The sequence below is a fragment of the Sorex araneus genome, chromosome 3 (assembly GCF_027595985.1).
Source record: "Sorex araneus isolate mSorAra2 chromosome 3, mSorAra2.pri, whole genome shotgun sequence".
Taxonomy (NCBI): Eukaryota; Metazoa; Chordata; class Mammalia; order Eulipotyphla; family Soricidae; genus Sorex; species Sorex araneus.
This window is the reverse complement of record NC_073304.1, coordinates 94,845,455-94,872,979: the sequence shown is the minus strand read 5'-3', so window position 1 is coordinate 94,872,979 and position 27,525 is coordinate 94,845,455. Positions and strand designations below refer to the sequence as shown.

At 49.4% G+C, this 27,525-nt stretch overlaps 1 protein-coding gene across 1 annotated transcript; it reads left to right on the top strand.

Moving 5' to 3' along the window:
* The first annotated feature begins 1,169 nt into the window (after positions 1 to 1,169).
* On the top strand, positions 1,170 to 27,182 carry HDC (histidine decarboxylase). The gene is made up of 12 exons (XM_004611781.2): positions 1,170 to 1,290; positions 3,305 to 3,477; positions 8,063 to 8,176; positions 9,419 to 9,541; positions 13,203 to 13,337; positions 13,544 to 13,687; positions 15,641 to 15,707; positions 16,813 to 16,975; positions 17,056 to 17,146; positions 19,099 to 19,197; positions 26,074 to 26,175; positions 26,335 to 27,182. The coding sequence occupies exons 1-12, from the start codon at positions 1,260 to 1,262 to the stop codon at positions 27,085 to 27,087; spliced, it is 1,995 nt and encodes a 664-aa protein (XP_004611838.2). The 5' UTR covers positions 1,170 to 1,259; the 3' UTR covers positions 27,088 to 27,182.
* Positions 27,183 to 27,525: the final 343 nt, after the last annotated feature.

The window sequence follows — 27,525 nt, the reverse complement described above, 5'->3', positions numbered from 1 at the left end:
CACTCAGGGACTGTTGCTTGGGGGAGGTGGGGTTGGGGGCCACACCTGGCAGTGATCTGGGCCTACAGGCTCAGGGATCACTCTTGGCGGTGCTCAGGGGACCCTGTGTGGTGCTGGGAACTAAACCTGGGTTGACTGTGTGCAAGGTGAGAGCGTCTTAACCCCTGTACTATCTTCTGCCATTTCTGTTTTTGTTTTTCACACCCAGAAACATGCAGGAATAAAACACACATTGCTTACTTTTTGTAAAACTGCTTTATAAGCTCTGCCCCAATCTGTCCCAACTTGGAGCTTTCTCTGTAGGAGTTCAGAGATGATTCCTTGAGTACCAAGTTAGGAGCCGTCTCTGAGCACCAAACAGGGTCTGGCCTTTCAACCAGACATAAGACTTGGGATGTGGGACTGTCTTTTTATTTCAGTCTTCTCAGGGGCTTTCTGCTGAAGTTTCTCCCTCCTGAAGTTGCCTTTTCCATTTGAGCTATCAGAGGGGCTGATTGACGCAGTCATTTAAGGTTGGATCTTAGTTTTGTTATTTCCCCAAACTCATTGCCTCCTCATTGCCCTCCTGTCTGTCTGTTACTTCCGTAATAAAAACCCGCCTGTGTCAGATGGTGGATAGTATCTGCTGCTCTGATGCCGCTGGCTGATAGAAAGGCAGGAACAGAAGGATTCAAATAATTGGTGCCACTTGTCCTTGGCTTTGTTCTAGGAAGCTCTTTCTGTGGCCAGGGATCTTTTGTCTAGCTGCAGCGGCAGGAAGAACGGAGGCTCTTCAACATCTCTGCTTGGAAGTGGCTACAAACAGGGTTACTAGGTGCAACCTGTCTATTTAGAAGCTCTCTCTCTCTCTCTCTCTCTCTCTCTCTCTCTCTCTCTCCCTCTCTCTCTCTCTCCCTCTCTCTCCCTCTCTCTCTCTCTCTTTCTCTCTCTCTCTCTCTCTCTCTCTCTCTCTCTCTCTCTCTCTCTTTCTCTCTCTCTCTCTTTCTCTCTCTCTCTCCCCCCCCCCCCCCCGCCCCCTGACTTGTTTTTGTTTCCTTGATTTTGGATGAGGCAGTTACATAGTCATCCTTCCCAGCAAGGACTGTGGGGAAATGGGTGGAATAAATTAAGGTGAGAGGCTGGCCCTTTGCGGGGCGGGGCTCAGGCCAAGAAGAGGGGTGTACTTAAAGAGCTCAGCCTGGCTGCCCTGGACTGTGCTTTGCACTTCCCCCAAGTTCCAACGCAGATCTGTGTGGGAAAAGGAGCCCGACGTCGCGGAGATGATGGAGCCCCAGGAGTACCGAGAGAGAGGTGAGTGCAGGCCTGCTCGTCTTCTTCCCGGAGGCCACTGAGGCAAGAGTTTTGCAGGTGTTCACCCTGGGGGTTTTGGGGTGTCATTCCGTGGGAGTGTTAGAATTGCTTCCGGAGAAATGAGTCCTACAACATTTTTTTTTTCTGTTCATGGGAGGTGGGATATGAGTTGAAAAACTTTTCTCAGCATCTCTGTCATATTCATCCCCCCTATGTCATGCCTGTCATATCCTTGTCCTTTCGCTATTCTAGGAAATAGATGGGTCAGATTCCTGTCCAGCAGAGAGGTCAAAGCCGGTGGGGTGGGATTCTTGGTATCCTGAAATGGAAAAAAAACAACAACAACAAGAAATACTGAGAGAGGTCCCAGTATTCTGTAGTCACTGCAAAATCTTTTCTGAGTTTTTCCATATGTGAGACTCGTAACATCCTAACTTCCAGTCATTCCATCTGTGAGTAGCTGATGCTCTGTATTAAGCCAGGATGGAAACAGAGATGAATGGTTTCAGACTCCGGTCTTGTGAGAGAAGTAGACCGTCACTACCATATGTTGTTGCCATCGTCATTGTTTTTGAAGCAAAATAGTTTCATTGAAACTTATTTAGAAAGAGGTGAGGGGAGATGGATGTGTCCAGGAGAAAACATGAGCTTCTCCAGAGTGGAAATAGACAGATGATGAAATATAGGAGAGACAAGTCAGCAAGATCCGTTCTCCTAAGTTTTTATGTCCTTGGCTCACTGGTAGGTTGTATCGCCTAAAATGCTGTCCCCTGTGAAGACTGAACTCGTCTTGCTCATCCCACCATCCAGCACTCAGCCCTTCCTCTCACTGAGTGTCCGCTTTGCCCATTGCATCCCCAAGGCATTTTTGATTGAGAGCAGGATCCTGTCAGTCAAACACAGACTCACTTCATCCTCTCCGGGGGCAAGTGCTAGACTAAGTCCTGCACACTCTGAGCGCCGATGGGGGCTGCCTCTGCCACTGGTGCACCACCTTGGGACTTGCTCTCCAGGCTCACGAAGAGAGCAGGGTGTGTGCCTGTGTCTGCGTGGGGTTGGCTGCGTGTGTAACTTTTTTTTTCTTTTTTGAATGGAAAGAGTCACAGTTTGTGTGAAACATGTCAGGTGTTAAATTAGTGGTCTGGATTTGGGAAAAGAAAGAAAGGCAGCAGAGTTATAGAAAATATACCAAATCTCCCAGGTGGAAAATTAGTAGGTGGTCCACTGGTAAAGGGATGTGGGTGTTTGATGATTGTATGACCGAAGCTCAAACATGAAAGCTTTGTAACTGTATCTCACAGTGAATCAATAAAAAGGGGGAAATAATTTAAAAATAATAAATTAAAATTAACATTCTGAAGAAAAAAATGTAATGTGGAGTTCATGTCCAATTCAATCAGCTTAATCAATGGCTGAATAAATAGCAGTACTCCTACACTATAAAAAACAAAAAAGAAAAGGAAATGAACAGGGAGCCTTTTTTGAGAAAAGAAAGACAAGCCTAACAGCCAAAACTGGTACAAACCAGGGAAGAGGGAAGAGGAAGCACATGGCACTGACGCTAGGGTTTCTGTTTGGAGGTTTTCCAGCAGGTGGTCTCTCTAGCCCACCACTATGTCCATCGTTCACTCTTGTGCTCTCCTGCATATTTTTTTTCTTTTTTGGTCACACCCAGCATTATTCAGGAGTTATTCCTGGCTCTGCACTCAGGAATTACTCCTGGCAGTGCTTGGGGGACCATGTGGGATGCCGGGGATTGAACCCTGGTTGGCCATGTGCAAGGCAAACGCCCTACCCACTGTGCTATCACTCCGGCCCCAGCCCGCCTGCATTTTTTAACTTCTGAAGAGGAGGTTTATGTTGGGGGTGACCTGCCCTCACCCCCGCCCACCTCCCCAGCAGCTCGTGGACTCATTCATCTCCTTCTCCAAGTCTCTTGGCTCCAACACCCAGGGGTCGAGCATGATTTGGGCAGACTCGAGGGACCTAGCGGCATCTTTCTCTACCCCTGCAGGGAAGCAGATGGTGGACTACATCTGCCAGTACCTGAGCACTGTGCGGGAGCGCCGGGTCACTCCTGATGTGCAGCCCGGCTACCTGCGAGCCCAGATGCCCGAGAGCGCGCCCGAGGAGCCTGACAGCTGGGACAGCATCTTTGGGGACATCGAGCGAATCATTATGCCTGGGGTGAGATATAGGGTGACTGTGGATTTGGTGGCACAGCAGGGTGGGACTCAGGCCTAAAGAAAGCTCAGGGGTGCTTTTTCAGTCTCTTAGTCAACAAGTGCAGGGGCGAAAGCAAGAGAAAATACAGTGGACAGGGAGCTTGTCTTGGGTGTGGCTGACCCATATGTTCAATCCCTGGCACCCCAGAAAGTCCCCTGAGCATTGCCAGGGGGTCCCTTCTAAATAGAGAACTAGGAGCACTGCCCCTGAGCACCACCGGGTATAGGACCCCTCTCCACCATATAAAGGAAGAAAGAAAAAAAGAGTGCAGATTCCTTGCCGCCAAGATCAGCCTTTCATTATTTCCCGTGCTCCTAGCCAGTCGCCGTGCCAGGGATACTACAATCTCTGGGTTGTGCATGAGGAAACTGAGGCTCAGAGAAGTTCACTGTCTTTCCAAAGTCACAGGACTTGTGCCTGGTAGAGCCCGGATTTTCACCTCCTCCAGTCTGACACACAAGGTGGTTCTTCCACCTCCACTGCAAGCTGCCTCTACGGTAAAGTGAGGAACCAAATGACCCAGACTGAGCACCCACTTCCTGTTGCACCCCCCAAAACAGCAGCTTTTCTCACTTTCTCTGCTGGGGGCATTAGTGCCCTGACCCCCAGGGGCATCTTCCTGAGGAGCCTAATGTTAGATTTCCTTGCATCATCCCTAAGAGCTTTGAACCCCATTCCTGGAGGGCCGGGTTAGCTATTCAGATGCTGAAGGTGATGGTGAGTTGAGGTCGTGGAAAGGCAAAGACTCAGTTCTCTTTGGTCATTCCATTTCACCAGTGTCTTTTTTTTTTTAATTTCCATATCAGTAAAACTTTACCCAGAAGTCTTCTTTTTCCGGTAAGATTATCTCAAGGATTTTGTTCGGTAATAGGCCCCAACTGTAACGTGCTGGTGAGACAGAATGCAACTGTCAGGAGAGGAGGAAATGAACTGATGCATTTGATTGAGAGAAGTTCTAGCAGTTACTGGTGGGAGTCAGGAGATGCATTTCTGGTTTTCAGACCATACTCGGCAGTGCTGGGGACTGCTCCCCACTCAGAGCTGCCCCAGGCAGTTCTGGGGGAACCAGGTGGTACCAGGGAATAAACAGCATGTGCTGCAGTCCGTTGAACTATCTCCTTGGCCCAAAGGTTGTGTGTTAGGGGTGCAGTGTGGTGAGGGAGCAACCCCGAGATATCACAGAGCTCAGAGAGGCAGGAAGAAGCAGCGTCTAGAGGGACCCCCAGACCCTTGCACCTCTGAAGCTCCTGGGAGACTGATGGAAACCCCCCTTGCCCCCCCAACCCACCACTCTTTCCCCCAATCCTCCCTCTTTGCCCTCATGGGGATGAGCTGAGGTGTCTTTGATCAGGGTTGGAATTAAAGCAGAAAGACTGTTGTTCTTCTTATCAGTTATTATTATTATTGTTATTATAACTAATTATTATAGAATTATATTATGTTATAATTATATTGTACTATTATATTATACATAATTATTATAACTAATTATTAGACCGTTATTATTCTTATCAGTGCGGTGTGCATTGGGCCCACCACCGATGTGTCAGTATCCCTCCCCCACAGTCCACAGGACCCTTTCAGCCCACTCTCCACCCACGCCCCCCCCAACCCTAAGAGACTCATTCCTGGATGGCGAGCTTTGTCTGTTTTGATAAGCTTCTTTGGGCATATCTTATCTTGTTTATCTGAGGAGGAGGAGGAGGAGGAGGAGGAGGAAGTCTTCCCTGGGGTTCCCCAAGTTATTATCATGAAGCACATCGGTATCAGGGGCCAGACCCCGGCTTGCAGGCTGCACCCTGTTGGGCCTCTGTGAGCCGTTGGCTTTCTCACAGTGGTCAGCACCTCACTGTGAGCTGGGGACTGACCGTCCTCTCCTGCCACCTCCCAGACCCCAAGAAGAATAACAGTCTTTCTGCTTTAAAATCAACCCCGATCAAAGACACCTCAGCTTGTCCCTATGAGGGCAAAGAAGGTGGATTGGGGGAAAGAGTGTGTGTGTGTGTGTGTGTGTGTGTGTGTGTGTGTGTGTGTGTGTGGGGGGATTTCTGTCAGTCTCCCAGGAGCTTCAGAGGTGCAAGGCTCTGGGGGTCCCTCAGGATGCTGCTACTTTCTGCCTTTCTGAGCTCTGTGAGATCTCCGGGATGCTCCCTCTCTCTCAGTCCACCCCGCGTCTCGTCTGGAAAACCCAGGTCCTGGGAGAAGTGACCAAGCCTTGCAAAGTAGATGTGGTTCCTAGAGGCATTGCCTTGCGCCTGGTGAAAAATCAGAGGAAGATCTCTGAGTTGATCTCTGGGGAGATTATTACCATGTGTCCACTTCACCGTTAACTGCTTTGTGTCTTAAAGATTTTCTCCAGGGTCAGTTCATAATATATCAACCCTCGGAGACAGGGTTTATTTTAGAATCAGGAACTGATGCCCTGGAGATGTTTCTGGGGAAGGTACTAGGGGGTCTGAGTTGGTTATAAATTTTGAGATCCCTTTAAGAAAATAAAATGAAAATTGGATCTCAGGGGTCGGGGAGATGGCTCAAAGGGCTGAACCATGCTGCTTACAGGAGTCCTGGGCATTGCATGGTTCTACCCCATGTCGCTGCCATCACTCTCCCCAGCCTCAGTCAAGCCAGGAGTGGTTTGTGACTCCCTCCCCACGTCCCACCCTCCAGAAAAAATTTAAAAAATCACTCCAGGGCTGGGAGTGTGGCTCAGTGGAGGAGCACATGCCTTGTGTATCTGTGTTTGATCCTGGCATCTCAAAAGAAAAAAGAAAAGCAAGCAAATAAAGAATGAATCTCAAAAGAAATCCATGCAAATGTAAAAAGTTGGAGCTTAAGTTCACCTTGTTAACTTCACAAGGTCAATTCTCAAGTTCACATAAGTGGTGAGGGGCAGAGGTGGGTAACTTGGGCTCTAATCTTCTGCTCCTTCCATGGTTTATGCCGTGTGGGATGCTACTGCTCTTGCTGCTGAAAGTATTAAAGGAGCTTGTGCACAGAGCGAACTAATTGATACCCTAAGCCCATGAGTTATCAAGCATCTTCTTGAGATCAAGGATGGGACCTAAGCGACCAGTTGATGTGAGAAGTTCTTTGCTGCTGGGGGTTATTTGCTCAAAGACACAAACTCAGATTCACACAGGATGTGTTTGCAGAGCACTACGATGAAGCCAGACTAGACAATCAGTGCAGCTGACAAGCCCCTGAGGATGCTGCTTTGTTGTAAGGGGGTGCTCCCTGTCCCCTTGCATTCTCCTTACCTCTGGTTTCATCTGATTGTGGGTTCTGGGGACAGCCTGGACCAGGGTTCCCATGCCCTTGACATTTCTGCCCTTTTCCAATCTCCATGCCAGCTGGGAAGCTAAGGAGATTTTTTTTTTTTTTTGCTTTTTGGGTCACACCCGGCTGTGCACAGGGGTCACTCCTGGCTCATGAACTCAGGAATTACTCCTGGCGGTGCTCAGGGGACCATATGAGATGCTGGGAATTGAACCCGGGTCAACCACGTGCAAGGCAAACACCCTACCCGCTGTGCTATCACTCCAGCCCCTTAGGAGATCTTTTTATTTTTTAGTTTTTCCCTTTTGGTGGCAGGAATTGAACCCGAGTCCTCCCATGCAAGGCAAGTACTCTGTCACTGAGTCACATCCGACCCCCTGCTGAGGGGACTCCAATGCCACTCCTAGTGATATGTGGCCCTGATGGGTGAGCTTGATGACCACCAGGGGTTACAGTTGCTGGTGCAGGGGTGGTGGTGGTGGGAGCACACGGGCAGTGATGGGGATCGAACTCAGGACCTCACACAGGCAAGGTATTTCTTGAGCCTTGAGTGGGGGCTGCATTGCTCTGCCGCTTGAGCAGTATCTCTGGCCTGGTAAGGACAGCGCCAGCTCCTTCACACTGACCTTCGGCACCTACAGGGCTCTTCATAGGACAAAGGAAGCTTTGTGCAAGAGACTGGATTGGACCAGCAGCCCACTCTCCTGGGCCTTAGTTTCCCTTTCCTTTCACTCACGGGCAGAGCCACGGTGGGGTGAGACAGCGGAGACTAACACAGGCCCCAGCGGAACCCACAGCCCTCCTCACTGTGGCAGTTTCATTTTGTGGGCTGTGACTATGGCAGTTTCATTTTGTGGGCTGCGGGTTCCACAGCTCTGCTGAGGAATGAGCTGGGACGATGGGGAATGTGGCAAGGGCACCCGGGCGATGTCCTATTTTCATGGAGTTGTGTCCTTAGTTTGTTACTGAAAAATGTGAGTTCAGAAATTAGGGTGACAGGACAGCAGGTAAGGCCTTGTACGTGTCTGACCTGTGTTTGCCACCCTCCCCGCCCCAGGCCCCCAACTCATATGGTTCCCTGAGAACAGAGCCAAAAGGAAGCCCTCAGTACAGCCAAGTATGGTCCCAAACCAAAAAATAATTACCTAAGTAAAGTTAAAGTGAGTTCATCTCTGGAGGGGCTACTAGCTTGCCCAGTAGGAGTCTCTGGGGGCCAGATGTCTCTTGGACATGGTGCACCAGGTCACCTGTGCGCTTGATCTGCCCGCAGGTGGTCCACTGGCAGAGCCCACACATGCATGCCTACTTCCCAGCTCTCAACTCATGGCCTTCGCTGTTGGGAGATATGCTGGCTGATGCCATCAACTGCTTGGGATTCACTTGGGTAAGTCACTATGGTTGTCGGCCCACCCAGTGGACATGGGAACAGCAGAAAGAAAATGATATTTTGGGGGACAAGAGGTTTTGTCCTGGTCTTTGAGCTGGTTCCAAATTAAATATTAGCAATTCTTTTCCTTGAGTTTAACCTACTCTATCAATTTTTATATGGATGATCTTATTCTTGATCCCTGTGCAGTCATGAATATTGACCATGATTGGCAGGTGACAAATGCAGGCTTAAGTCGTTTATCTCACTGAATCCGTGTAGCTGGTGGCAGGTAGGTGTTTGCATGGCATGTAGTGGACCTGGGTTTGATCCCTGGCATCCCATATGGCTCCCCGAGCACCGCCAGGAGTAATTCCTGAGTTCAGAGCCAGGAATAACCCCTGAGAATTTCTGGACCCCCCCTAAAAAATGCCCTGCCACAGAGGCAGGGTGGGGTGGGGGGATGAGGTGGGGTGGTGGGAGGGATACTGGGATCATTTGTGGTGAATGGGTACTTGATCACTGTATGACTAAACGTAAGCATGAAAGTTTGTAAGTCTGTAACTGTTCCTCACGGTGGTTCATTTGAAAATAATAAATAAATAAAATAAAAATAAAAAACAAAGCCCTCCCCCCAAAAAACCCCATACAAAAATCAGAAAAACCGAGAGATAAAATTCGAACTGAGGTCTGGGTACTGCAGTGGTGTGTGCAGTGGTGCTGCTGGGCTCAGCGTCTTCGTGCTCTTGTCTTCAAGGAGTCAGGAGCAAGTCCCAACATTAGGTAACGCCTCAATCAAGCATCAGCGTTAGCGTCAAACGGTTCCTGGAACATCTCTATATTTTTCTCTGTATTTTAAGCCTGCAGTAGCATCGGGCGTGAGGAGGAAGGATGTGGCCTCTTTCCCGGAAGGAAGAAGAGGTTTATTTCTTATTTCTTCCTTCTGGTCTTCCAGAGTGCTTCCTCCTGCGGTGCATTTTAAGCACTAGGGCAGCCAAACAGAAGAAATTCCTTTCTCTTGTCTGTTATAAAAGCCATCTCGGGGTCATTGAACAACCCATGTCACGGAGGGTGGCAGGACTCCCGAGCCGCACCCATCTCACCTGCTTTCCTTCCCGAACAGAGACCCTGGTTCTCCTTGGGATGGGCGGCAGGGCTGACACTGGGACCTTCCGGCCAGGCCAGGGGAGGGCAGGGGCAGCTTAGGGCCTGGGGCTGGTGATGCCTGTTAGAGGATGAAATAACCTTTCTCTATTTCAGGCTTCCAGCCCTGCGTGCACGGAGCTGGAGATGAACGTCATGGACTGGCTGGCCAAAATGCTGGGGCTCCCCGAGCACTTCCTACACCACCACCCCGGCAGCCAGGGGGGAGGCGTGTTACAGGTACTGCCATTGACACAGCGCCCTCTAGCGGGAGGAGGGAGGAACGACACGGGAGACGAACCCACAGACCCAGGGGTGGGATTCTTTGCCCCTCGCAGCTTTTCCCGCCTGTGCCACTCACACCTCTTACTTAGCTCACGGTCACCACTGTCTCCATCACCGGTGTCCCGACCGATACCACCGCGCCCTCACTCCCCATCACTTTCTAAGCCAGCAACCCTCGCTGCCCCTCCCAAATTCACTTCCACTGTGCTCATCTCCCCTTTTCTTTGCAAACAGGATGAAAAGGTCCATGCGTGATCGCATCTCCAGCGTTGCTGGATTCAGGTTTCTCCACTTCTGTTTGCTCCTCCCAGACCCCCATTGACACCCCTTCTCTAACCTCTTGGTTCTAGGAGATTCTTGGCTAGGAGAGCAATGACCAAGCCAAACAGCTCTCTTATCCTATAACCCTTTTTGATAGCTGTCAAACGAAGGTCCTTTAATTGTTTGAGGTGTGGTTGGTTTTTTTTTTTTTTTTTGCCACACACGGAAGTTCTTAGGGCTTTTTCCTGGCTCTGTGCTCTGGATCACTCCTGACAGAGCGATGAATCCTAGTGATTGAATCCTACTCAGCTGCATGGAAAGCATGCATCTTACCCACTGTACAATTTCTAAGGCCCTCAAACATTTATTTTTCCTATGCAGAGGATTGCAGTTCAGTAGAGCGTGTGGGCGCCTTTCCATGTTGAGTGTGAGTGGCCATTACATCTATAAACCCTTGAAATCTGTAAGGATTTGGTTCTGAAGTCTTTTAGAGACCCTAAGTTCTTAAATCCCACTGCAATGTATAGTTTTGTAGTTTCCACAATGTATAAGATAAGGATAATCTATAAAACAGGGATAATATTTTTTTTCAGAGTGCATATGAAGATCCAATGAATCATTCTGTTTAAAAAAACAAAAACAAAAACGGCCACATTGTCTATGAGCTGGAAAGTTTGCTAAGCCCCGTTTTTGCTAAACCATTTTTCTCACTCCAGGCTTGTAGCAATATTAAAATCTGAACCTCACAAGAGCGATGGTTGCACTGGCCCTTTAGGTTGTTTGTTAAGAGTCACAATTTCAGATATTATATCTGGGAGTGCATGCCAAATGTCTGTGGTTGTGATCTTACTTTCTCTAATTATCTTAGGAACCATTAGGTAAATAGCATTGTTCACAATTTTTGGAATTAATTCACTGAAGCAGAGAGTGGTTAAAAGTTTGCCTCCAGGGACTGGAGAGATAACACAGTGGGTAGGGCATTTGCCTTGCACATGGCCGACCCGGATCCTCTGATTATCCCTCTGTCCCACCCCATCCTCGATCTCTCTCTGGTGCCTTAAATATATTTTTATGGGTCTGGAGCGATAGCACAGCACGGAGGGCATTTGCTTTGCTTACAGCCAACCTGGGTTTGATCCCCAGTATCCCATATGGTCCCCTGAGCACTGTCAGGAGTAATTCCTGAATGCAAAGCCAGGAGTAACCCCTGTGCATCACCAGGTATGACCCAAAAGGCTAAAAAAAAAAAGTTTGCCTCCAGATTACAAAGCAGGGAAGCTGAAGAAAGAGGATTTAAGTGCAGGCCTGTCAGTTCAGACCATGCTTCCTCTAGTATTCACCCGTCATGTGAACTTGGGTTAAGTCCTTAGCAGCTTAGCAGACCCCCCCTTTTTTTTTGCTGGTTCAGGGGGCGTATCTGGGGTGCCCATCACTCCTGGTGGTGATGGGTAAACCATATGTGATGCTGGGGATTGAACTGGGTCAGCTGTGTGTGTGTGTGTGTGTGTGTGTGTGTGTGTGTGTGTGTGTGTGTGTGTGTGTGTGTGTGTATGCAAGGCAAGCTCCCAAACCACTGTGCTATCTCACTGGCCCCCACCCGTATCCCGTCCTTAACTTTTCCGAGCACCATGATTCTCATCTGTAGACAAAATTTACAAGTAGGTCGGAGAGGCTTTCTGAGGAGCAGATGGGATAGCAGTGATCTGTAAACTGTGACCTGCTATACAGATGAAGTTGGTATTCCTATTACCGACCTTCTGATGTCTTTGTGTGGAGTGATTAACAACTGCTGAAGGTCTTGTAGAATCAGGTCTGTATCATCCCTTGCAACAGTGTCCCCAGGCTTATAATTAATTTATCTGTCTACATGACTTTGTGTTGTGTGTGGTGTTAGGAGTCTAGCCCTGGGCTTCTTATTTGTAAGGTACGGTTACTGCTGAGCCCCTTCCCCTGCCCCTGTCAGGCATTTAATGGGGAACTACAAGCCACCAGTTTGCTTCGGAAATAAACAATTGGCCTGAGTGAATGATGAGAATCCGCAATGCTTGTGAGCCGCCCCCAGGATTTCCATAGTTGGATTCAAGCAATTTCCTGTTCTTTTTGGGCAATCCCACCCCACTCTGAGAGGCAGATGAAGGAATGAACTCCACTTACAAATGGAAAAGAAACTTCTGGAAGGGCAGCATTATATGAAAGACTGGTGACTTAGGACTCAGTCTTGATGCCAGTGGCTCTCATAACTTGGGCCCAGTAGTTCACACTTTTCTCTACCCATGCCGTGGACACTAACTCTGTTTTCTGTCTGAAGAATCCTGGAGTGCTTTCTCTAAAGCTTGTTTCCCTGGGAGAGCAAACATATCTCTGAACAATCTCTGGACAAACTTGTAACTTGCAGAGGTTGAAAATTATATATATATACATATATATATATATATATATATATTTGCTATCAACCTCTCTGGTGATGAATATTTGCTTTCTTGACTTTTCTGGAAAATTCAAGAAGTGCCCAAGGCATGCAGAGGACAATAAGGAAGAAAGTAGAAGAGGCATATGGGTTGGAGAGAAAGCACAATTCCTGTAGCAAGGACTGTGTGCTTCCCATAGAATAGATATTGAATATAGACATGCATGTACACATGCATGCTTAAATGCATGTACATACATGCACATATATGCTCACACATGCACACATATGCTCTCACATATGGTCTCTTGCATGCACAACATTCTCTTGCATTCACACATGCACACAATATCCTCTTGTATGACCGCTCACATGGTCTCACAACTGCATACAAATATGCACGCACATGCATGCACACTCGTGCATGCACATACTCACCGTCACTGTATCACTGTCATCCCATTGCTCAATGATCTGCTCGAGTGGGCACCAGTAACATCTTCATTGTGAGACTTGTTACTGTTTTTGGCATAACGAATACACCACGGATAGCTTGCCAGGCTCTGCCACATGGGCAGGATACTCTCGGTAGCTTGCCGGGCCCTCCGAGAGGGACGGAGGAATCGAACCCAGCTCAGTTGCTTGCAAGGAAAACGCCCTACCCGCTGTGCTATCACTCCAGCCCATGCACATACTCATGCATGTGCAAACATGCACACACATTCCCACACATTCCCACATATTCACAACACCCTCACGCATGTACATGCTCACGTGCACACACACCATCATTCATGCATACAAATGGTCTCTTGCATGGACACACACTCTAGACTCATCCACACATGCATACATTTACACATATGGCACTCTGTACCTGTGCAACCTGGAGGCATTTGCTCACAGAACATTGAAAGGCGGGCACTGGCCATCCTTCTCCCACTACAGAGCACGGTCAGCGAGTCCACCTTGATTGCCTTGCTGGCGGCAAGAAAGAACAAAATCCTGCAAATGAAAACCTCGGAGCCTGGAGCAGACGAGTCCTCCCTGAATGCCCGGCTTGTTGCCTATACCTCCGACCAGGTGAGCCGCGCCCGCACCCAAACCTACAGGTCAGCTTCAGGGCCTGCAGCCTTGAGTCATGTTCCTGCAAGCAGACAGGGCTCAGGCAATGCCCAGGAGCCTGGGAGGGGAACCCCGCCAACGAGTGCTGGGGGTGATTCTCTCAGGCTGGCCTCCCCCTCGCCTCCTGAAGGAGCATGTTAAGTGGTTTCCACACGACTCCATAGGCTCACTCCTCCGTGGAAAAGGCAGGATTGATTTCGCTTGTGAAGATGAGGTTTCTGCCAGTGGACGACAACTTCTCGCTCCGAGGAGAGACTCTACAGAGGGCCATCGAGGAAGACAGGGAGCGGGGCTTGGTGCCCGTCTTTGTAAGTCAGACCGTGTGCTCTGAGCACCTGGTGTGGAGCTGGGCATTTGGGCGGGATGCAGGCATGTACCAAGTTGCAGAAAGGAGCAGAAAGGCCCTCGGGTACAATGCTTAACACGGGGCAGGCCGCTCTTCAAGGGAGAAAATAAAGTTGACGGGTCTCCACCAACACTAGAAGAAGAATTAGTGTGCCAGGGATGTGACGCCGTGGTAGAACACTTGCCTTGCAAGTGTGAGGACCTGAGTTCCATCCCCGCCATTACATGTTCTGCCAAGCCCTGTCTGTAGCTTTGTTGGGGGACCATAAGGTGTCAGAGATTAATTTGGAGTCATCAGGCACCCCATGCTCTCTTCCTGGCCCTGTTTTAGTAAAGTTTTCTTGGTTTTTTGGTCACACCCGGTGGACTGGAGCGATAACACAGCAGGTAGGGCATTTGCCTTGCACCCAGCTATCCTGGGTTCTATTCCTACGTCCCTCTCTCTACCTCCTCTGCCCCGGTTTAGAGTGAGGAGATGCCCTGGAATGCAAGTTGGGCTTGGCTCCCAAACAAAGCAGAAACAGAACAAAAATAAGAACAAAATAGAAAATATTGGAGTGTGTTGCCGTACCCAGAGTATGTATTGTTTGGCACAACTTTTTTATTTTTAGAGTGAAGGCCTTTAAACGGTGCTCCGGGGGCCTGGTGACCCCTCCCGGTAATGCTTAGTCAATTGGAGGTTCAGTCCAGATGTGCCATTGCTCAGGCTTTTGGGGGATCCCCTCAGCCACTCTAGTAGTGCTCAGGGACCACAAGGACCACACCCTGTGATGCTGGGGGGCCATAAGGTGTCAGAGATTAAATTGGAGTCATCAGGCACGCCGTGCTCTCTTCCTGGCCCTGCTTTAGTAAAGTTTTTTTTTGGGGGGGGTCACACCCGGTGGACTAGAGCGATAGCACAGTGGGTAGGGTGTTTGCCTTGCACATGGCACACGGCCAACCCAGGTTCGATTCCTCTGTCCCTCTTAAAGAGCCCGGCAAGCTACCGAGAGTATCCCACCCTCATGGCAGAGCCTGGCAAGCTACCCATGGTGTATTCGATATGCCAAAAACAGTAACAACAAGTCTCACAATGGAGATATTACTGGTGCCCACTCGAGCAAATTGATGAACAATGGGACTATAGTGCTACAGTACTACCTGGCGATGCACAGGGGTTACTGCTGGCTCTGCACTCAGGTGTTACCCCTGGAGGCTCAGGGAACCATAGGGGATGCTGGGAATCGAACCCGGGTCGGCCGCGTGCAAGGCAGAAGCCCTACCCACTGTGCTATTGCTCCAGCCGCTAGTAAAGTCTTTTCAAAGCCAAACTTGAGCCTGATGTGCCTGTGGTTTACAGTGCTGTATCTTGTGCAGTAGAGTCGCATTTGTCTGTGTGTGGATGTCTTACCACACTGTCACTGTTCCTGGCAGCTCAGTTTCCCCTCGAGACCGCCTTCTCTGCACTCCTGCCTCTTTACAAATAGGCTCAGAATTATTTTTTTGTAGTGTTTTGCCTATTTGCTTCAGTTATTTCTATTACACATATGAGTGACACCATCTGGTAACTGTATTTCATGTTCTACCTCGCCTCATCACCTGAATGCGTTTGCTTTTATTTGGGGGGAAAAATCGCTGAGCAATGTTCTATGAGTATATAGACATCACATTTCTTTGCAACCCCAAACAAAAAGCAAAAGATCCCAAGAGCCCCCAAGGCAAACAAAGCACCAGCGTCCTTTCACAGGCACCTGGGCATGGACATTTGCATGTGAAAGTTGATACTTGTCCCATGACAGGGATTTTGCAGGGAGAATTCCCTTGTGAGTCACAGTTCTGGGCAGCAGGGAGGATAAGATGTCTGACAAAATCAACGTTCAGGCCCTACGTGTCACCCAGTTTGGCCTTCCCAGCTCAGTGCCTTTATTTTCCTCTAGGTCTGTGCCACACTTGGCACCACCGGGGTCTGTGCGTTCGACTGCCTGGCAGAGCTGGGCCCCATCTGTAAGTGCCGGGGTTCATCGGAGTGGGAAGATAAGAAACACCTTTCAAAAAAAAAAAAACATTCACTAGAGCCAGAAGCTGAAACTAGCTCTGCAGAACCTTCTCCCTTTCCTTGATCCCCCGCACAGGAGGGAGGAATGCATAGAGGTGATAGCCCTTCTCTCAGTGAGCCCCGCCTCCATTGTGCCTTTCCCTGTGGCCCCACTCAGGGCAGCTCCCTGCCCCCCCGCCCCCAACAAGGGCCCAGAGGCCCAGGAGTGACTCTGGGTGGAGCGCAGGTTCAGAAAAGGATCCGAGCAGGCCAAGAGAAACACCATGGCAGCCGGGGCTGGGGGCACAGAGGGTGTAGGGTGGGAGAGGGGACAAGGCAGAGCAGAAACCCAAATGGGGTCGTTCAAGTCCCCCAAGCAACCCAATCAGAGGTGGGCTAAGGACAGCAGTGGATGGGGGGGGGCAGCAGAGGGGAGTGTTTGTGGTGGGATGCAGTAACTTTATACCCCAACACCCTAAACTTGGACACTGTTCTAACCATGTCTCTTCAACTAAAATAAAAGCAAAATCAAAACAACCCCATGCGAGAAGCCTATTAGGAATGAGAGACAAAGGCCTCGATCAAGTTTCCATTGTAGGTGTTACTGTTGCTCTCCGGGCCAATGCGAAGTTGTTTTTATTTTAGTGCCATAATGTTCTAGGTGGAAGCTAGTGTGTGTGTGTGTGTGTGTGTGTGTGTGTGTGTGTGTGTGTGTGTGTGTGTGTGTGTGTGTTGGGGGGGTCCCCAACCAAGGCAGCTTTTTCTTTAGGGCCTTCTTCAGTCCCACTCTTTTCTTTTTTTGGGTCACACCCCATGATACACAGGGGTTACTCCTTGCTCTGCACTCAGGAATTACTCCTGGCAGTGCTCAGGGGACCATAAGGGATGCTGGGAATCGAACCTGGGTTGGCCGCATGCAAGGCAGACACCCTACCCGCTGTGCTATCGCTCCAGCCCCAACTCCCAGTCCCACTCTTCACCCCAACATTCAGATGAAGACCCCCAATCCAGGTGGGAGATGCCTCTGAGCTGGCAGGTGGCCCCTGCAATCCTGCCTCTTGTTTCTGTCCCCAGGTGCCCGAGAGGGGCTGTGGCTCCACACGGATGCTGCCTACGCGGGCTCAGCCTTCCTTTGCCCCGAGTTTCGGGACTTTCTGAAGGGCATCGAGTACGCGGACTCCTTCGCCTTCAACCCTTCCAAGTGGATGATGGTGCATTTCGACTGCACAGGCTTCTGGTGAGTGAGTGCTGGCGGGCCGGGGTCTGGCAGCCTCCTGGTGGGCCTCAGCCATTGATGTCCGCTTTGGAAACCCACAGGGTCAAGGACAAGTACAAGCTGCAGCAGACCTTCAGCGTGGACCCCATCTACCTCAGGCACGCCAACTCGGGCGTGGCCACCGACTTCATGGTGAGTGGCCGGGACAACGCAGCTCAAGGGCGTATTCGGGGGGGGGGGTGCTGGGGGACAGGCTCAAAGCTTAGTCTCCTGCGAGCAGAGCCTAGGCTCAGCTCATTGACCATCTCTCTGGCCCCTCTGACTCTCCTTTCTAATATGCTGGTGGAATAAAACAGCCACTGGACCACAAACTGTCAGGAAAACAGAACGTTTTTCTGGAAAAGATGCCTGTTAGCCATTCTTTCCCGAAGTATCCATCTACTATGGAGCAAGTTGATGCTTGTCCCGTGACAGGGCTTTTGTCCTGTGTCCGGTTTGGATGCCCTCTGCTGGTAGGTGGAAGTCTCCAAGCCAGTGGCTGCTTTGCTTGGAAATCGAAGGCGCAGTTCCAGTGTGAGGTGGGAGAAACCTCGAATTCCACAGGGGATGGAAACTGGTGGTGCCTGAAGGGGAGCACACTGCTGAGGATTTACTTGCAGTCAGCGGGAGCGGTGCTAGGAACTTCCTGACATTTGAGCAAGAGGTCATTCGAACACACCTCACTGAGCAGAATGCAGCCAGTTATTTTTTTCTTTTTGGGTCACATCCGGTGGTGCTCAGGGGTTACTCCTGGCTCTGCCCTCAGCAATTCTTCTTGGTGGCGCTTGGGGGACCATATGGGATGCTGGGGATTGAACCCGGGTCAGCAGCGTGCTAGGCAAACACCCTACCTGCTGTACCATCGCTCTGGCTCTCAGTGTTGTCCAGAGCCTTGGCTGGATTGTCAGAGCCAAGAAATTGGGTTGAAAATGTTCTGATCTGGGCTGGAGGGACAGTACAGTGGGCAAGGTGCCTCCCTTGCATGTGGTTTACCTGAGTTTGATCTTTGCCATCCATCTGGTCTCTTGAGCACTGCCAGGTGTGACTCTTGAGTGCAGAGCCAGGAGTAACCCCTGAGCACCAGGTGTGTCCTCAGACCCACCTGAAGTGGCAGCGATGTCTCCAGAGCACAGGGGGATGCCACAGGAAAATGCCAGGAGCTGAGCATCGACCTGGGTTCTCGGTCAGAATGAAACTCTGACCTGCAAGTCTGCAGTTTTCTTGCATCTTAAGGTCTGGCCCTTACTGACCACCTCTTGCCTCTGCTGGTGCTTTCTATTTGGGGAGATTTTTGTTCCCCTTCTCACGAAGAACCAATGAGGTGCCCCGTTGGGTTGAAACCTGGAGGTGGCAGAGGGGTGGTGAAACCCAGATCAGCAGGTGTCAGTGTCTGAGCTCTTGGCCACATGCCACTTGACTGTTTGGAGTAGGAATAGTAATAGAACTTTATTTATTTAACTTTCGGGGTGGGAGGCTCATCCAGTGGTGCTCAGGAATTGATGCCTGGTGGTGCTCATATGTGGTACCTGGTCTCCGCCAAAGCTGTGTATGAGGAAAATGCCTTAACCCTTCATGCAGAACTTCAGTTTTGCTTTGCAAGTTACTTCGATTCTTTTAGAAAAAATTTAGTGTTTAGGGAGCTGGAGAGATAGTACACCGTTAAGGCTGGTGGCCAACCTGGGTTCAGTCCCCAGAACCACATAGTGCCACCCACCAGGAGTGATCTCTGAGCATAAAGTCAGGAGTAAGCCCCGGAGCATGGATGCTGAGTGTGGCATCACCCCCTCTCCGCCCCACCCTCTAGGCCTTACTTTGTATTTAAGCCTGGAATTAATGTTTCAAGTGACATTTAAAGCAAAGAGAACTGCCCCAGCCCCCGGTTTCAGGCCATGGACTTAGTTTCCAACTGTCCTGCACTGAAGAGAGCCTCTGGCCACCGTCACCATGGGTGTCGTCAGCGGGTAACTGGCTTCACCTTACCCACAGCTTCGAAGTCATGGAGACGCTGGCCCTCCCTGGAGACCCCTGGGGGGCCACGCGGCTGCGGCCGGCGGGGAGAGGGAGCGGCGCCCTTCCCTGCGGTCTAATCTGAGCTCTGCTTCCAGCACTGGCAGATCCCCCTGAGCCGGCGGTTCCGCTCCATCAAGCTCTGGTTCGTGATTCGCTCCTTCGGGGTGAAGAACCTGCAAGCGCACATCAGACACGTAGGTACCGGGAGAAGCCGGCCTCGGTCTGCGTCCTGGGGGGAGGGGCGGGGCTCGCTGCTCTGGGGACCCGGGTGCCGGGCGGCGCAGGTGGCTGTGCTCATTTGCGGGCTCCTGGGACTTTATTATTCAGGGCAACCGCCTCTTTGTTAGCCCTGAAACCCTGAACAGAGGCTGGCTCTAAGGTTCCTTCCTGCCTGAAGCTCTCACCATTCCTTTTGCTATAATTTAACATTTTAAAAAACTTTGATATATTTAATTATTGTGGATAACAAAGTTATTCATGATGTAGTGTCAGGCATACAATGTTCCAACACCAATCCCTTCACCAATGTCCACTTCAATCCAACAGTCGTTTCCCTCTTCCCGCCACCCCCCCCACCCCCAACTGCCTTTATGACAGGTATTTTTTTTTCCTTTTTCTTTTTTTCTTTCCTCCCTCTTTTAAGCACTGTGGCTACCCTACTGTTACTGGTAGGATATTATGCATGTCACTTTACCTCCTTTCAGCACCTCATGCTGGTCCAGAGTGACCTCTTACCTCTTTCACTGTCATAGTGGTCCCTTCCCAGAGCTATCCACCCTCTGGCCCCATCCTTTGCTGTGCTGGGATACTGAGTCCCATAGCACCCCCAGAGTCTGGTTTTCAGAGAGAGGGAGAGAGGGAAAGTGGAAAAGAGGAAGAGTGAGAGAGGGAGAGAGAGAGAGGAGAGAGGAAAAAAGAGGGAGAGAGAGACAGGGAGAGAGAGGTGTGATTCCTTTACATATTAAATTGTATACTATTAGTATAGTCTAGGTCATTTGGGTCCATATGCTTAAACTTTCTGCTATTGATGTATGATGCTACTGCACTCACCAGAGTGACTGTGACCTGCCCCCACTATGTCATTGGACTATACCTTTTACATTGTTGTGTGTTTGATTTTTATGTCTATTCCTGATGGTGCTTAGGGGGCTGGGGGTTGAATCCAGGGCTGTCATATGCTAAGTATGTGCCCTGACCCTTTGAGTCATCTCCCTGGCTCTGCTTTGCTTCCTTGTTAGCATCACCACTATGATCAGGCCTTTCTGGGACTCCGAATCACTTTTATGCTTAGGGCTGAAATATGGCTCTCCGGGCTCAGACAGACCTGCCAAGTGTGGAACCAACAGCACTGCATTGTGTCAATATGTACTTATTGGATTTTTGGCACAAGTTATTTCAAATTTGTGCAACACCACTGACAAATTATCGTGCCAGGAAAAGGAACCAGAGGCAAATATATGACTGGGAAGTTCCCTGTCGTGTGTGTATGTGTGTGTTTGTGTTTGTTCATGTGTGTCTAGACACATTTATTTTATTTATCTTTTAAAGTTGTTTAGAATGATTTATTATATTCAGTATTCCAACACCAGTCCCAACACTATTTCACCATTCCACTACCATTATTTCAAATTTTCCCACCACCCAAACCAGCCCCCAAAGTAGGTCCTAAATGAGTTATTTTGTATTGCTTGTTATGAAAATCTGCTAAAAATGGTCCAAGAAAGTTTTCTCAAACATATATATTTTACCTGACAGTGTGAACTTGCTGGGCCTCCTTCTGTCTCTGTGGTCAGGGGTCTCTTATGGCTGGGCTCAGGACACCATATGTGGTTCTGGGGGTCAATCCGGGCCAGCTGCATGCAAGATAAGCACCCTACCTGCAATCTATTGCTCTAGTCCAATCCGAGCAGGCACCAGTAACGTCTCCATAGTGAGACTTGTTACCGTTTTTTGGCATATAGAATATGCCACGGGTAGCTTGCCAGGCTCTGCCATGTGGCTGGGATACTCTCGGTATATTTCCGGACTCTCTGAGAGGGGCGGAGGAACTGAACCCGGGTCGGCCACGTGCAAGGCAAACGCCTTACCCACTGTGCTATCGCTCTAGTCCTATATGTGTATATATGCATATATACATTTATCTTATTTTCGGGGGCCACACCCAGCAGTGCTCAGGATCTAGAAGTGCTTTGAACCTGGGTTTGCCACATGCAAGCCAAGTGTCTTAATGCCTGTGCTCTCTCCGAGCACATCCTATTCTTCACTGAGGAGGGAAGATTAGCTCAGTACTTGGTCCTGCAGTGTTTTTTTCTCATTTCCATATGAGCTTTTTGCGAGTGACAAATCCAATGGCCGCAGCAGCACAGGAGAAGGCAGGGATGCAGTTCAGTTTTAGAGCCTGGCATGTGTGAGGCCTTAGAATTGATTCCTGGCATGAAACACCAAATCAACCCCCGAGATCACCACACAGCATGAAATATCTAAAGTCACGGTCCTTTCTTCCTGCGTGCGTCCTCTCGTGCCCACCTCCCATCTCCAGACAAGCACAGCACAAAGGGAAATGGTTGACGCAGGAGCTGTGACTGGTCTGTACTTGCAAGCGGACGTGGGTCCGTCGTGCCTTTGCCAGTGAGGCACTGCCCGGTCTCCCATGCGCAGACTGGAGGGTAGAGGCTGGGAATGAAGTGGGGGAAGTGAGGGATGATCAGGAAAACTCTTTTGCTAGGACACAGAAGTGAATATTCAGTGTGCAGATTCTGAATCCTGCCTTTGGCAAGTCAAGTCCCCGGGCTCCCATCTGCTCGCCCTCCCTATGGAGGCTCATCTTGCTGCATCTGGCTTCCGGGGCCTTGGCTCTTAGTCTCTGCTTTAGCTAAGGCTTTGGAATGACCTGCTTACACTCCATCCCCAAACGTCAGGGGTATGGCTCAGTGGTAGAGCACTTATTTATGCCTGAGCATCTGGGTTTGATCCACAGTGTGCACGTACACACACACACACACACACACACACACACACACACACACACATACACACAAGAGAGATCAAACTTCGTCCTTAGGAGCCAGAGAGACAGTAAAGGGGGTGGGGCTTGTCTCGCAGACAGTTGATCTGGTTTTGATCCCCGCGACAGTGCATATGGCCTCTGAGCACTGTTAGGAGTGACTCTTGAGCACAGAGCCAGGAGCAAACCTTGAGCACAGCTGGGCATGGCCAAAACAAAAATAAAAATGACAAACAAACTCCATCCCCAGTTCACCTCTTTGCTGGCCCCACTCTGTCCACTGTGTACTCCTGTTCTGAGAGGCTCGCCCTTCTTCAGATGTTGTTAAAAGATTCATTCCTGCTTCTTGGCACTTCCGTCTGTTCTAGTCTCTGCTTCCTTGGCATTCCTAGGGGAGTCTAATCAAGTATACTTACAAAACTGAGTCCAAATCCACGGTCCACTAAAATGAAGTCATTTGATATGAGTTCGAGGCTTCAGTTGAATGGCATAACATGACAATCACTAGCATTTGTGTCTGAAATTATTTTTTTAGTGGTGTTGGTTTCAATAGATCGTACAGCCATGCATAGGGCAGTTACCTTCATCATCTCATTTTATGCATTTTATTGGTGAGAGTCAGAGATGATATTTGCCCTGCTCTTGAGTGGAAGGCCTTTTTTTCTCTTCTGGGGACCACCCTTAGCAGTGCTTGAAATAAGTGTTTAGTAATGTCATGGTTCTGGGGCTCAAATTCAGGGCCTCATGCCTGCTACCACTTGAGCGATCTCCCTAACCCCAGAAGGGCTTCTTTCTTCATTGATCAAGATTTCCTCCTGCTGGTCTCTGGGATGTTATGTAAAAGCAAGTTTTGTACGTTTCTGTTAAGGAGTCATGCTTTAGAGAATGGAAATCTGGATTAGACTTTTAGCTCAATCTTTTACTATTGCATGACCTTGGACAAATTACTCACCCTTTATTTCATTGCCTGCCTGTATCGCTGTATCACTGTCATCCAGTTGCTCATAGATTTGCTCGAGTGGGCACCAGTAACATCTTCATTGTGAGACTTGTTACTGTTTTTGGCATATTGAATACACCACGGGTATCTTGCCAGGCTCTGCCGTGCAGGCAAGATACTCTCGGTAGCTTGCTGGGCTCTTCGAGAGGGGAGGAAGACTTGAACTTGGGTTGGCAGCATGCAAGGCAAACGCCCTATCTGCTGTGCTTATCGCTCCAGCCCTAATTTATAAAATGAGAAACTGAGATAGTCTCCCAAATGTGTATGATATGATTAACTCCAACATATGATTAAAGCTAACATATGTAACATCGTTAGTATAGGACCCCCTACTGGACTAAGCACTCAGTGACTCTCTCCCTTACTCCTTTCTCCTCCTTTTTTCTTTTGATGACAATTGTACTAATGTGGTCATCATTTTCACCATCATCACCATCATCTCCTAAAATAGGAATCAGTACCCTTTTCTTTTTCTGTAAAAGACACATAGTAAATAATTTGGCCATTGGAAGGTAGATAAAACCACTAAGTTTCCTCAATGCTGTCATTGTGGTACCAATGCCAATGACAACATTGACAATGCCTCAGCGAACAGGCCTGGGTGCTAGTGCCAGGAAACATTGTATGCAAAAATGGGTTGGGGAGGGACTGTGTTGGGCCTGTGTACTGAAGTTTGCCTACCTTGACCAGCAGTGGGACAAGGCACTGGTCACAACACTGCTTTGCCCTTCCCATACCCCCTGCCCACTGATGGCTGAGATGCTGTTGGTGCTATATGTTTCTCTCTTCCCAAATCTTGCTTCTCTCCTGTTGTAGATAACATGTACGGGAGAGGCAGTGAAACCTGGGGGAGGAGTTATTAAGCATGACAACTAAGGTGGTGTATTTAATCACCAGTCTCTCAAGTTATTCACTCTCCCTGGATTGCCTAGAGAACAAACCAGGACCGAGCACATATGCCTTCTGGGTTGCTTTCCTTGCATACCATTATCGGTTTCATGGACTTTAGCTAGCCTGACTCTAGGTCTGTAGCTGAGATGTCTTTATGGTGCTTATGTAGATGGAAGAAAAATATACTAAAAGATGTATCAAAATTAGTAGGGCAGGTAGGTAGAAAGAGGCCAGAAAGGAGGGAGATGAAGGAAAGAATCATGTCCAAATTAGAAAACAAGCTACAAAAGTGCGAACAGCTGGAAGACATCTAACGGTCTTCCCCTGTGAATGAGCCTTTGGACTTGAACACTAAAAGTTCTCAGGGCAGTGACTGTAGATCATGAAACCGGGGTCTGGGGTGGGAGAAATGGCTTATGGGCCTGGGAACTGCTTTGTAGGCAGGACCCCTGGGTCTCCTGAGCACCCTGTCAGGAGTAGTCCCTGAACACTAGTGATAGTGATTAAAAAAAAAAACAGAACAGAAAAGTGGAGGTGTCTGGATGAATTTTGTTTGTTTGCTGGTTTTCAGTCTGAGAAACTGAACCCTGGACTTCATGTATGCAAAGTGTGTGCTCTACCTACCATTGAGCTATTTCCTTGGCTCCTGAATGAGTTTGTACCAAACTTTTCCCATCATGGCATGACAAGCTAAATCCCTGACAGTTCTTGAAGTAGGGGATTGGGTGTGAGATCCAAGTAATGACAGGGACTTTGAAGATATTTTGGTGAGCTCCTGCCAGCTGACTGAAAAAGGTTGTTTTAAATGAGATAAAAGTTAATAGTTTTTTGTTTTTGCTTTTTGGGTCACATCTGGTGATGCACAGTGGTTATTCCTGGCTCTGCACTTATAAATTACTCCTGGCGGTGCTTAGGGGACCATATGAGATGCTGGGAATCTTACCAGGGTTAGCCACATGCAAGGCAAATGCCCTACCAGCTGTGCTATCGCTCCAGCCTCGAAAAGTTAATAGTTTTAAATGTTTAGTTAATATGTCTAGGAAAAAAAAAGCATGGCAGAAAGTTTAAAATGACAAACTTAAGTGAAAGCTAAACATGATATGAAGAATTGAACGTGTTAATATGCTAAAATATACATCATCTAAAATTTGCCACCAGCCATTTTGGGGACAGAGTTGAGGTGGGTAACACCTGGTGATGTTCAGGGGTCATTCCTGGCTGTGTTCATGGGAGCTGCTGAGGCTTGAACTGGGGTTGGCCTCAGCCAGGGAATTGCCTCAACCCCTGTGCTATCTGGGCACCCAGTTTTAAGTGTTTACTTCAGTGGCATTAAGTACCTGCGCAGAGTCTGTAACCATCACTACTCTCTACACTTTTTCCATGATCACAAATAGAAGCTCAGTCCCCATGAACCCAGTGCAAAGTATCCTCTATAGTATGCCCATAGGGAAGTGACATAAAAAATATCCTCCATGGAAAGTCAGAACAGAAGGAGATGATATGATATCGGATGTCCAAGGTGTGTCGAAGTTCACAAGTCAAGGCTTAGCCTGGATCAGAGCGGTGCTGCTGACAGCTCACCCGGTGCATGTGAAACAAGGGCCTCTTCTGCTGGGCAGTAGTGGCCTGTAGGAGTCATCTGGTTGAAAGCACAGAACATGCTTGCGTTTGGACTCTGACTTGCCCCCTTGGCCAGTCAGAGCTGTGAAGTGGGGCGGTAAGAGCTTCATGGGCTCAAGGCATGCTTTGATCATCGACCCACGGGATCCCCCAAGCACAGCCAGGAACATTCCCCAAGCACAAAACCCAGAATAGCCGCTCATCCTCGCTGGGGGTGACCCACAACGAAAGTGAAAACAGAGAAGAAGCTGTGAAGTGAGGAAGGGAGACCAAATTGCTTTGTGGTCAGGGCGTAGGCCTTCTGGCTCCAGGGTGACTGAAGGAAAACTCTCAGACATACGTACTCAGATGAATCCAGCATGACAGGAAACAAAGAGCCATGTGCGTTTTTCTTCATGACCTGTGACTAAAACTGAATGGAGAGGAAAACCATGTGGTGGCCACGAGAAGTTCCAGTGGCTCTCCCACATGGTGAGTCTCGGCAGTACCAAAATCCATGCAGAGTTGTGTCATGCTTGCTATTAATTGCTGCTTTCTTCATCTTTATCATTCTAGGGCACTGAAATGGCTCAGTACTTCGAGTCTCTAGTCAGAAAAGAACCTTTCTTTGAAATTCCCGCCCAGAGACACCTTGGCCTGGTGGTTTTTCGTCTAAAGGTAATGCCACCGCCTGTGGCCTGTAGGTGATGTTATTTGGTCTGTGAGTGACATTTAGCCTCTTGGAAACAAAAGGTTTGGGTCTGGAGGGGCCGATGGGTGGGAGATGTGGTGGGGAGGATGTGACACAGATAACCTTTCTCTTTATCCTTCCAACAGGGTCCCAATTGTCTCACAGACCGTGTGTTAAAGGAGATAAACAAAGCCGGCCGCCTCTTCCTCATCCCGGCTACCATCCAGGACAAGCTCATCATTCGTTTCACCGTGACCTCCCAGTTCACTACCAGGGATGACATCCTGAGGGACTGGAATCTCATCCGTGACGCCGCCTCACTCATCCTGAGCCAGCATTGTACCTCTCAGCCAAGCCCTCAGGGCGGGAACCTCATCCCCCACACCTGGGGCCCCCAAGCTCTGGCCGATGGAACGGCCCCTCAGTCTGTCAGTGGGGCAGGGGATGCCCCAGCTGAGGCCGGGAAGATCAGCCAGCAGCCTCAGCGGGTGGGAATGGGGCCCTTGAGGAGTGAAGGTGTCGGCCGTCTTGAAAGCCCGCTGGACCCCCTGGACGACTGCTTTCATGAAGAGGCTCCAGACGTGGCGAAGCAAAAGCTGTCCTCCTTCCTGTTCAGTTACGTGTCTGTGCGGAACAAGAAGAAGACGGTGCGCTCCCTCAGCTGCAACAGCGTGCCCATGAGCGCCCAGAGGCTGCTCTCCACAGAGGGCGCGGCCAAGAACGGGCAGCAAGGCTCCTCTCGGCTCTGCATCTTCTCTCGGTTTCCCGAAGAGGTGATGATGCTGAAGCAAAGTGCCTTCAAAAAACTAATCAAGTTCTACAGCGTCCCCAGCTTTCCGGAATGCAGTTCCCAGTGTGGGCTTCAGCTGCCCTGCTGTCCCCTGCAGGCTCTGGTGTAGAGCAGCGCCCTCGGATCCGCCTGGCAGCCTCTCACTGCCTGTTGCTGAATTTGTGTGCTTCTGTTGTTTGCATTTTTCTTGGGAGGGAGTCCAGAATTTCTATCAGGTTTTCGTGGGGTTTATGATAGTGCTGGGGGGAGGGCGGGGGGAGTATAAGCAGCCTGCTCCACAAGGTTTCAGCAGGTGGCTTGGCGAGATAGGGTAGTGAACCGACAGGCAGCTTCTGTGGCTTAGCTTATGACATGAAGTGTCATGTAGAAATAAAAATGTGCTTGTCTGTGCAAAAGACTCATCTCCGGTGTGACTTAATTAACCATGGGAACATGCCTTAAGTAAGCCAGGGTGTGCATTTTGGAGTCTAACTGTACATGTTTGTGGCTTCTGCTTTTTTAGGATGTGATAGATATTCATTTACCCCTGAAAAATGTGCTTTGGGAG

Coding starts and splice junctions, on each gene's coding strand:
- HDC (XM_004611781.2), top strand. CDS start 1,260: ATGATGGAGCCCCAGGAGTACCGAGAGAGAG. Junction 9,542..13,202: donor AGGGGGGAGGCGTGTTACAG/GTACTGCCATTG, acceptor CTCCCACTACAG/AGCACGGTCAGCGAGTCCAC. Junction 13,688..15,640: donor GGGGCTTGGTGCCCGTCTTT/GTAAGTCAGACC, acceptor ATTTTCCTCTAG/GTCTGTGCCACACTTGGCAC.